At 46.2% G+C, this 9,862-nt stretch overlaps 1 protein-coding gene across 5 annotated transcripts in view; it reads left to right on the top strand.

The window, feature by feature from the left end:
- The window catches only part of HIVEP1 (HIVEP zinc finger 1), a 137,272-nt gene extending 127,994 nt beyond the window's left edge, over positions 1–9,278 (top strand). For all 5 annotated transcript variants that reach the window (XM_055570599.1, XM_055570595.1, XM_055570596.1 and 2 more), the window contains 2 exons: positions 5,533–6,026; positions 7,595–9,278. In XM_055570599.1, coding sequence (XP_055426574.1) covers positions 5,533–6,026; positions 7,595–8,701 — 1,601 coding nt within the window. In that variant the 3' untranslated portion in view covers positions 8,702–9,278. The remainder of the gene's footprint in view (positions 1–5,532; positions 6,027–7,594) is intronic.
- Positions 9,279–9,862: the final 584 nt, after the last annotated feature.

Genomic DNA, 9,862 nt, shown 5'->3' on the forward strand with positions numbered 1-9,862 from the left:
TTGTTCATCCATCCATTCATTCATTGACTTCCATATGGACTTAAGGCTGTGTACTTCGTTCTTTGGGTTACAGGTCCAGTGCTGTTATTTATTGTGTAGCTTAAGTTCTCAGTGGCCATTGAGAGCTCTTTGAGGTCTGTTCCTATGCCCTTTCAATATGCTGCTGCTTTTTTTATTATTATTTTTCTTTAAGCTATTCTTTACTCTTTGACACCTCAGGATGTTCCAGCCCTGGAATTGACCGTTTCTCCAGGGACCCCTGGTTCCCTTTATTGGCGAATGGTATTTAGGAACCAAGATCTAACCACTAGGTGATGCGTTTCTGGCTGCTAACCTGTCACTGCTTCTAACCCCTCTTGTTGGATAGAGCTGGGAAATATCCGTATGTATACTAAATCATACGTACACACATCTGTATTTACTTCTGTGTACACACATAAACACACACACACACACACAAATGAGAGCATGAGTCCATACTGATAATTCTAGTTCCAGTCCAGCCCCACAGTTTTATTCTATCTAGCCTGTTCCATTTCCTTTTTTTCTTTCTCCTACAGTGAGAAACCTGGTTCTCATCTACAGTATGTTCACCTATCTGTTCCACTCGCGACTTCACTTTCACTTTTCACTTTCATGCATTGGAGAAGGAAATGGCAACCCACTCCAATATTCTTGCCTGGAGAGTCCCAGGGACAGAGGAGCCTAGTGGGCTGCCGTCTATGGGGTCGCACAGAGTCAGACACGACTGAAGCAACTTAGCAGCAGCAGTATACCAATAAAATAGTTCCAGAAATGCTGACCCACCTGTGAAAACAGATTTATAATCACAGCACAGTGTCTTTGGGCAGCTCTTTTTGTCTTTTGCCATATTATCTCCTTCATAGCTCAGCTGGTAAAGAATCCACCTGCAATGCAGGAGATCTCACTTTGATTCCTGAGTCCGGAAGATCCCCTGGAGGAGGGATAGTCTGCCTACTCCAGTATTCTTGGGCTTCCCTTGTGGCTCAGCTGGTAAAGAATCTGCCTACAATGTGGGAGACCTGGGTTCGATCCCAGGGTTGGGAAGATCCCCTGGAGAAGAGAAGGGCAACCCACTCCAGTATTCTGGCCTGAAGAATTCCTTGGACAGAGGAGCCTGGCAGGCTACAGTCCATGGGGTCTCAAAGAGTTGGACACAACTGAGTGACTTTCACTTTCACTTTTTCATATTATCTGGTCAGAACCCCTTCTGCCAGGGTTGCCTGGGTCGTGGTTGTGGGGTTTGTTTGTGCTCAAGTCATCAGTCTCAGCTTGCATTTCATCTTGAATTTTTCCCACATCCTGGTTAATTATGCTTTTATTTACATACCATAAAATTCACTTTATGGTGTACAGTTCTATGGTTTTTGACAAATGTGTAGAATTGTATATGTTGTTGTTCAAGTACTAGGCATGTCCAGCTCTTTGCAACCCATGGACTGCAGCACACCAGACTTGCCTGTCCTTCACTATCTCCCAGAGTTTGCTCAAACTCACATCCATTGAATCGGTAATACCATCCAACTATCTCATCCTCTGTCATCCCCTTTTCCTCCCACCTTCAATCTTTCCCAGCATCAGGGTCTTTTCCAAGTGAGTCAGCTCTTCGAATCAGGTGGCCAAAGTATTGGAGCTTCAGCTTCAGCATCAGTCCTTCCAGTGAGTGTTCAGGGTTGATTTCCCTTAGGATTGTATATCCACCCCACAATTCCATGTAGAATAGTCCTATCACCCTGCAAGTCCCCTGTGCCATTTATGTGCAGATAACTGCTCCTCCCGCACCCCCATAAGAGCCCCTAGCAACTACTGATCTCTTTTCCTCCCTGTATTTCTCTGTTTTCCTGAGTCTCATATGAAAGGAATCAGAATAAGTAGCTTTTGGAGTCTGGCTTCTTTCACTTAGTAAAATGCACGTGAGATTTATCCATGTTTTCGTGGGAGTCCATTCCTTTATATTGCTGAGTAGTATTCTACTGTCTAAATGTGCCATAGCTTCTTGTCCACTGACTACTTGAATGATAACTGAGTTTCTTCCAGTATTTGGCAGTCATAAATAAAGTTGCTATAAAACATTCATATACAGGTTTTTATGTGAATGAAGTTTCCATTTCTGCAGGGTTTGATACTAGAAGTAGAATAGCTGGGTCATTAGCTTGGTGTATATTTAGCTTTGGCAGAAACTGTCAAACTCATTTACTACTATTTGGTTTTTCAAAGTGTCTAGACCATTTATTCTAACAGGCGTATAGTGGCATTTCATGGTGGGTTCAATTTGCATTTCCCTAATGATTGATGACGTTGAGCATGCTTCTGTGTGCTATTTGCTTTCCAGTTGTCTTTGGTGAAGCGTCTTCAAGGATTTTGCCCATTTTTTAAAGTGGGTTGTTTGCTTTCTTATTGTTGAATTTGGGTAGTTTTCAATATATTCTGAATATAATTCCTTTGTCAGAAATGTGATTTTCAGACGTTTTCTTCCAGTCTGTGGCTTATCTTATTCTCTTTTACAGTGTCTGTCTCAGAGCAAAGTTTTCTTAATATTGATGAAGCCTGGTTTATCCATTTTTTAAATTAATTGTGCTTTTAGTGTCATATGTGAGTTTTTGTTTTTTTAAAATTCCTTTCAATGGGCATAGAATTCTGTTTTGTTTTCCTATGATTATTACTTTGTTTTTCATTGGTAACATTTCGTTTTTTTCCCCCATAGTTTCTTCTCACAGCTGAAATTCCCACTTGGTATTATATGTTGCTCACCATTCTCATCAGAGCTTTTAAAATACTATATTGATCAACTATTTTAAATTCTCTGAAAGCTCTAACATCTGTATCATATCTGACTGGTTCTGATTGCTTTTCCTCTTCTATTTTTTCTTGCCTTTTTGGATGCCTTGTAATTTTTGTTGAGAGCTAGACATCTTGCGTAAGACAATAGAGACCAATGTAAATAGCGTTTATGCCTGGCAAGTCCCTTCAGGTGAGAGTTGAAGCCTTGCTGTTTCCGGTCAGGAGCTGGACTGGGTTGGAGAGCTCTGTTGCTGTTAAGATTACTACCATCAGAGCACGAAAGGGTTCAGATTCCTAAAGAGGCATTTCTTGTTTGGGGTGCGGGTTGGATTGTAAGAGAAATGCTTGTTCCATTCCCGTTTTAGGTCTTCCCTTTGCGCTCTGCATCAGAGAGGGTGCTGAACACATTCTGTTCTTCTCCTGATGCTCTTCCTGCAGTATTTTGCTGTCAGCTCTCACTTGAGGCGCCTTAGCCTGGCATTAGGGGGTGAGGAGGAGGATGGGGTGGCACTCTGTTCTGGGCCTGCCCCAGCCTTCTGTGGGCACCCTGTCCTCGGGTCCCTGGGCTCTGGCCCTCTTGTTCTCCTGCCCCAGCTCAGCAGTTGTGGTGGGCTCAGCCAGCAACCCTGAACCTCCTTAGGGAGCAGAGTTGTGTTTTTCCTCTTACTCACTCCATTTCCTCACCACAGTAAATTCTCCCCAGTGTCCCAGGGCAGTGATGCTTCAGCGCTCCTCTTCACAGGGCAAAGTGTTTGTTCCCTATGGAGAGAAGGGAGGGGATGCAGGGCTCCGCACCTCCTAAATGCTGCTTCTCTCCCCTGGATCCCAACTACTGTGGATGCTTAGTCCGCTTTTCTGTGAGGTTGAACGGTGATCATCATCTACAACCTGAAGGAAGATGTAGCCTCAGAGGGTCCACCCAGCCCCTCCCGCCTGCACTCGGCCCTGACCAGTCTGTCCACCGTTGAGCCAGCCTCTGACCGTGCGTGTCCTGCCGCGTCTGCCCCGGATGACTCAAGCTCGTCTCCCTTCTCTTATATAGAGGCTCCTTGGAGCTTGGGCTGTTTGATGGGACTCCAGCCTTACGATGGATTTGGGGAGAGTTGTAAATTTAAAGTTAGGCCTGTTCTTAAAAAAAAAAAAAAGAAAAGAAAACAGTAGTAGCTTTTGAGCAAGTCTCACCATAGTCGGGCTTTGCAGCAGGACTGGCCTCTGATGAAATCGGCTTCCCTCTCCAGTCATCTCTTCCCTCGCCTCAGTCATTCAGTTTCTTCTGTTTTGTTTTCTACTTTCTCTTATGAAAGAATTTTTTTCTCTTATTAAAATCTCTAAAAATATAACTGATTTGGCATTCATGTGGCAAATTCAAAACATATGAGGGATGATGGTCTAATTTTAGAATTTCAACATCACAGGGTATCATAGAGGGATCTTGAGGAAGGGGGCAGAGCACCTACCCAGACCGTGCCCGACCCACATCCAGTGCGGGCACCTGGTGGAATTCAGTAGATCGGTGCTACTTTATCTATTATTTTATAACAAGATAGTAGAACCCATAAAACAGAAGGCATGAAATCACATAGTAGAAGCCTACATGTATGTTTTAAGCACAAAAGTAACATGTGCTTGAGATTTTTTTAAAAAGTTCTAATCTGTTCTATCTCCTAGAAATAATCATCCATAAATGTGTTGGTGTTGATACTTCAAGATTCTTCTCTAAGAACTTATCTTTGTAATATAGAAAGAGTAATAAAGTAAATTAATACACAGACCATTTGGGAAACCCAGGAAAGATACCTGTTAGTTATTTCTCTGTTCACATTTTTTCTCTTCAAAACGTACATGTAAATGCAGACTGCATTGCAGCAAAGCTGAATGTCATATAGCTCAGTGACAGTGAATGGGGTGGAGATTTTACATTGCTCTTCCGTTTAACTGTTAAAACTCTATTAGCTTTCTAAGGGAAAGTGCCTCTGATTTTGCAAGTTTTGAATAGACAAGGTTTTAAATCCAGTCTCATATGCACTTATGAGAATTTTAAAACTATTCCCTGGACTATCTTGACTATTCCTTGTTAAACATAGTCTCACATGTCATTATATGGCTGATATTAATGACTTTTAACTAATATTCCATTTCCTATGAGAAATGGGTTGAGTCATCATGGAAAAAAAAAAATTACAGAATATTACTACTCAGAGAACAGCAGAAACATGCCTAAAATGCTATGTGAATATCATGGAAAATTATTTTTTGCAAATACGAAATGCCACCAGTATTTTGGTTTCATTTTAATTTGTTCAACAAAAGGGCGGTATAAACAAGTAGAGAAGAAGAGCCCAGAGAATGAGTTGCAGTGAACTCTCGGTTCACTTTTTCTGTAGGGTTCAGGCTTCTTTTGGAGGTATAAAATTTGAGGCTTCGGTTTCCGGTCTGCACTATGTATCACCCTCTGCCCGTCTGCTCTGGCGAGGTTTGTCCACCTTCCGCATCCTCCAGGAAGCCCTCCTGGTCACTCCCCTCCTCCACAGGCGCATCCCTCCAATGCCCCCTGTCCTGACTGCCTTCCTCCCCGTGTCATCCTCCCCGACTAAACTGGGGGCTCTGTGTGGGCAGCGTCCTGGCCTTGAATATTCCTCGCAGTATTGTCAAGCTTATAAAAAAAGAAGATGCCATCCGTTAAACTTGCATAAGCATCTATAACATCCCCTCTCGGTTGTTTTTTCTCAGACGAGAAACAGAGGTTCAGTTTCGAGAGGTCTGGATACGACCCGGAGGAATCCGACGGCGCCGAGGACGACGACATCGAGAACGAGGAGGAGGACGAGGACAGCCAGGCCGAGTCGGTGCTGTCGGCCGCGCCCTCCGCCGCCGCCAGCCCGCAGCACCTGCCCGCCAGGGGCGGCCCTCGGGACCCCACGGGTGCGGACGAGGACACCAGCGCCCCCGAGGGTTCTCCCGGGGGGCCCGCGGACGCGATGGACGTGCTGCCAAGGGCACTGCCCACCAAGATGACGGTGCTGAACGCGCTGCAGTCCGACCGCGGCGGGAGCCCGGGGTCCCCTGGCAGTGCCGGGCCGCGGGCAGCGGGTAATGCGGAGGCAGCCGCCCGCCCACCCGAGGGAGCGCCCAAGTCCCCGTGTCACCAGATGTCTGTGGACTACCCCGACCCCGAGGAGATGCTGAGCGGCTCTGCGGCAAGAAAGGCTGTGGCTTTAACGCAGGTAATGGATCCGTAACCGTTTTCCTTTTGACTTCAAGAGTTAACGTACTGAAATTGCTCATTTGTAGCTAGATCAGTTTTTTGTTTTTTGTTTTTTTAACTTTATTTTCTTTTGATTTAAGGCTAAAGGACATTTATGCCCTTTGGATTCGTGTTATGTATCTTAGTCAAAGTTCATCTATTGTATTATAAATCTATAAAAGAACCAAGTAGATCTCTGCAGTATGCTCTTTACTACTATTTGGTTTTTTATAAATATCTTGGAATAAAAAATATTTGTGTGTCAATGGAGAATATGAGTCTTGAGACCTTCGTTTTCCATGGCGTCCTCTTGAGATGATCTTCCACTGGCATTGATATGATGGATTTGCACTAATTATCCAAAGGGTTTGTATGTTACCCTTATTGACAAGGCAGCTACCAGTTTGACACCCCCACCCCTCCCACCCAAAAGAAAAAAAAAAAGTATTAAGAAGTTCACTTTGCTTGAATCATCAAATTGCTGTCACCACTTAGGAAAGCTTCCTGCCCAAGAACTAGCTCAGAACCAGACTCAGGAAAGTCACCCTCCAGCAAGCAGTGGATAATGTCCTGCTTTTACACACCCTGGCAGGCTCCTGAGAAATCTGTTTTCTCTCATGGACAGTTCTTTTACCTCTGGGATGAACTGAGGATCACCATAGCATTTATTTCTAAATGTGGTAGATTTTGGTTTGCTGGGTAACACTAGAGAAAACTCGGAAGACTATGAAAGCTTGAATTACTAGAGCCTATCCTACATTAATATTATTTAATTAAATTACATTCATATATAAGTAGCATTAAGATTTAAATTAGTATATACATTAATGGAGTTCTGTAATGACATATCAAGAAAAAGTGAATATTTAGATGATAATCCTGGGTGGGAAAATTGGCAGGATTTACTCCTCCTACTGTTTCGTTCCTTTCCTATTAGTCACTTGTGCTCTAAGCTTCTGCCCCTAAGTCTCTCACACACCTACCGGTGTCTGGAGGTCCGGTTTTCAGTAGACATTTCATCCACTTAGAATAAATGAACAAATGAAAACTGCAGACCTCTTCGTTAATGGAAGCTCTTTATTTCATAAATGAGTAGTCCTCCAGTTAACTCCCCCCCTCCCCCACCGACTCGATACTCATGGCCAACTAAGATCTCAGAATTTCTCAGTAATCCCTAATCTCTACACTAGGGTGGAGCTCGAGGTACCAGCAATAATAATAGCAGTGGAAGAAGAAGATAATTATGGCCGCCTCTCAGGGTTAATTTTGGTATAAATGAGATGATATCCAGGAAATCCGTGTGAAAATTAAGTACTATACAGAATCTGTGGTGGTTATTTATTCTAGAAAATAAAGAGCTTCAAGGGTGTAATAGGAATTTTGCTTTTAAAATCAACATACCAACATTTAGCAAGCTTATTTTTATGAAATCGTTGTTATACACTTTTACCTTAGGACAGAAGACACTTTTTACAAGAGCTAAAACTTTTGCTCAGTGACTAATAAGGAAGCTGAGGCATGAAGAGATGATTCCGTCTTGTCTTTCAGGGCCCACCGTGCCTGAGCCTTCCTCGTCCCCCGGCGTCTGAGCACAGCCCTCAGCCGGGAGGGGCTCCTCCGTCCACCTCGCCCGGCCCTCAAGAGCAGAAGCCGCAAGCCGCCTTGCCTCCACCCACAGGCCTGCCTTCTCCGCAGACGCACCTGTTCAGCCACCTGCCTCTGCATTCCCAGCAGCAGTCGAGGACACCCTATAACATGGTTCCGGTCGGGGGGATCCAGGTGGTCCCCGCCGGCCTCACCTATTCCACCTTCGTCCCCATCCAGGCCGGGCCAGTGCAGCTCACTATCCCGGCTGTCAACGTCATCCACAGACCACTGGGCACCCCGGGGGACTTAAGCGCAGACGTGCCAGGCGCCGCCAGCCCCGCGGGCGTGGCCGAACTGAGCAGCGTGGTGCCCTGTATCCCCATCGGCCAGATCCGTGTGCCGACGCTGCAGCCCCTGCCGGCCCTGAGCATGGAGACCGTCAACATCGTGGGCCTGGCCAGCGCCAGCCTCGGCCCACCGGTGCGCCCGCCGGGGCTGGCCCTCAACGCCGTGGGGCTGCAGGTGGTGGCCGCCAACCCCGCCTCCCAGAGCAGCCCCGCACCCCCCGCGCCCATCCCGGGCCTCCAGATCGTAAACATCGCCCTGCCCACGCTCATCCCCTCGGTGAGCCAGGTCCCCGTGGATGCCCAGGGCGCCCCCGAGATGCCCGCTCCCCCAAACAGGGCTCCTCGGGAGGCGCCGCCCACGCAGCCTTCTGCCGGGGCGCATCCCTGCGGCAGGACCCCATCCCCGCAGGGCTCACCCGGAGTCCAGCGGGAAAGTGCACAGAAGGGTCTAGATCCGCCTGCCCCGGCCAGAGACCAGGCAAGGCGGGACAGCTCCAGTCCCAGGGACACGGGGAAGGGGGCCTTGGCGAATCACCTGAAGCCCAGGCACGACACCCCTGGCGCGCCCTGCAAACCAGCCTCGGCGCCCCCGCCCCCGCCGGGCCGGCCGAGGCTCCCCCTGGACCCGGAGGGACCCCGGCCCCCGCACCGGAGGCCGGTCACCCAGTTCAGCGACGTGAGTAGCGACGAGGATGAGGACAGGCTTGTGATCGCCACCTAGGGGCTGTTTATTCAGGGGGGGTGGTTTGGTTTGGGGGTTTTTTTGGTTGTTTTTTGTTTTTTTGGTTTTTTTATATAAACACTTACAGGTTTCTTTGAAAACCCTCCTTTCCTTAAAGCACATTTTTCTGACATAAACTCATGACTAATCTTTGTGCAATCATGAACTTTTGACCAATAATTGTTGTTTTGTGTCAGCTCCAGCCATTTTTGTACATGTTGTATAGACAATTGTGCCTTTTAGGAGTTTTATGTTTAGAAACTGTACAGATTGTTGAATATCTATATACAAAAGTATATATTATATATGTACATGAAAGCCAGGTAGTTATTTGTGTTTAGCAAGAAAAACCTGTCAAATAAATCCAATGATTAAATTATATGTTGCACTGTTAAATATTAAATTTTTATGGCTGTGGGGCAGAGTTTCTGTGTATAAATTAGTATGTAAACTCCATATTTATTGTATTCATATTAGTCTTTGAAAATGGGTCTGTCCTCCTTGTGTAAGACAGTAACTTTACACTTCAGACAGATTTTCCGTGTTATGAAATGTTTCAGTAAAGTTGTTCACTGACTTTGCCGTTGCTTTGGTGGTGGTTTCTTTATGTCATGTAGTGACCAGCAACCTGCTTTCGAAAGAGAGCCTGAGGTTAACATTCCTGCCACGCTCACCCCCACCCCCTGTATTTTTGAGAAATCAGGGCTTTATAGTTACTGCCGAGGGAAATAGCCAAGAGACCAGTTTTTCCAACTTATGAGGAATAATTTTGTAGCTATTTTGAGAAGATTCGGTACTTAAGAACACTACAGGTAAGTGTATTTAGCATAAGGACAGAAAAGGGCAAAGTTCGTAAAGGTGGGTATGACAGCTTCTGAGAAATGTATAATGTTACAAGTCAATCCTGAGAGCTTGGCTTGGGCGAAGCCCATGAGCTCCAGAGGCCTCAGCCCAGGTTTGCGTGAGCACCGGCCTCTGTGTCCCCTGGGCCCTGCTCCTTACAGCCGGAGACCTCCGACCCGGACCAAACCACGGGAGGTCTGGGCTTCACAGAAGAAGCAGACTTGAAATTACTTAAGTTGACTCTTTAGAAATGATTGCTTCCCGTCCAGAGAGGCAATGGGGAGGGGACCCACAATTGCACCTGCGATGATGTGCAAT

Source organism: Bubalus kerabau, chromosome 3 (assembly GCF_029407905.1).
Source record: "Bubalus kerabau isolate K-KA32 ecotype Philippines breed swamp buffalo chromosome 3, PCC_UOA_SB_1v2, whole genome shotgun sequence".
Classification (NCBI taxonomy): Eukaryota; Metazoa; Chordata; class Mammalia; order Artiodactyla; family Bovidae; genus Bubalus; species Bubalus kerabau.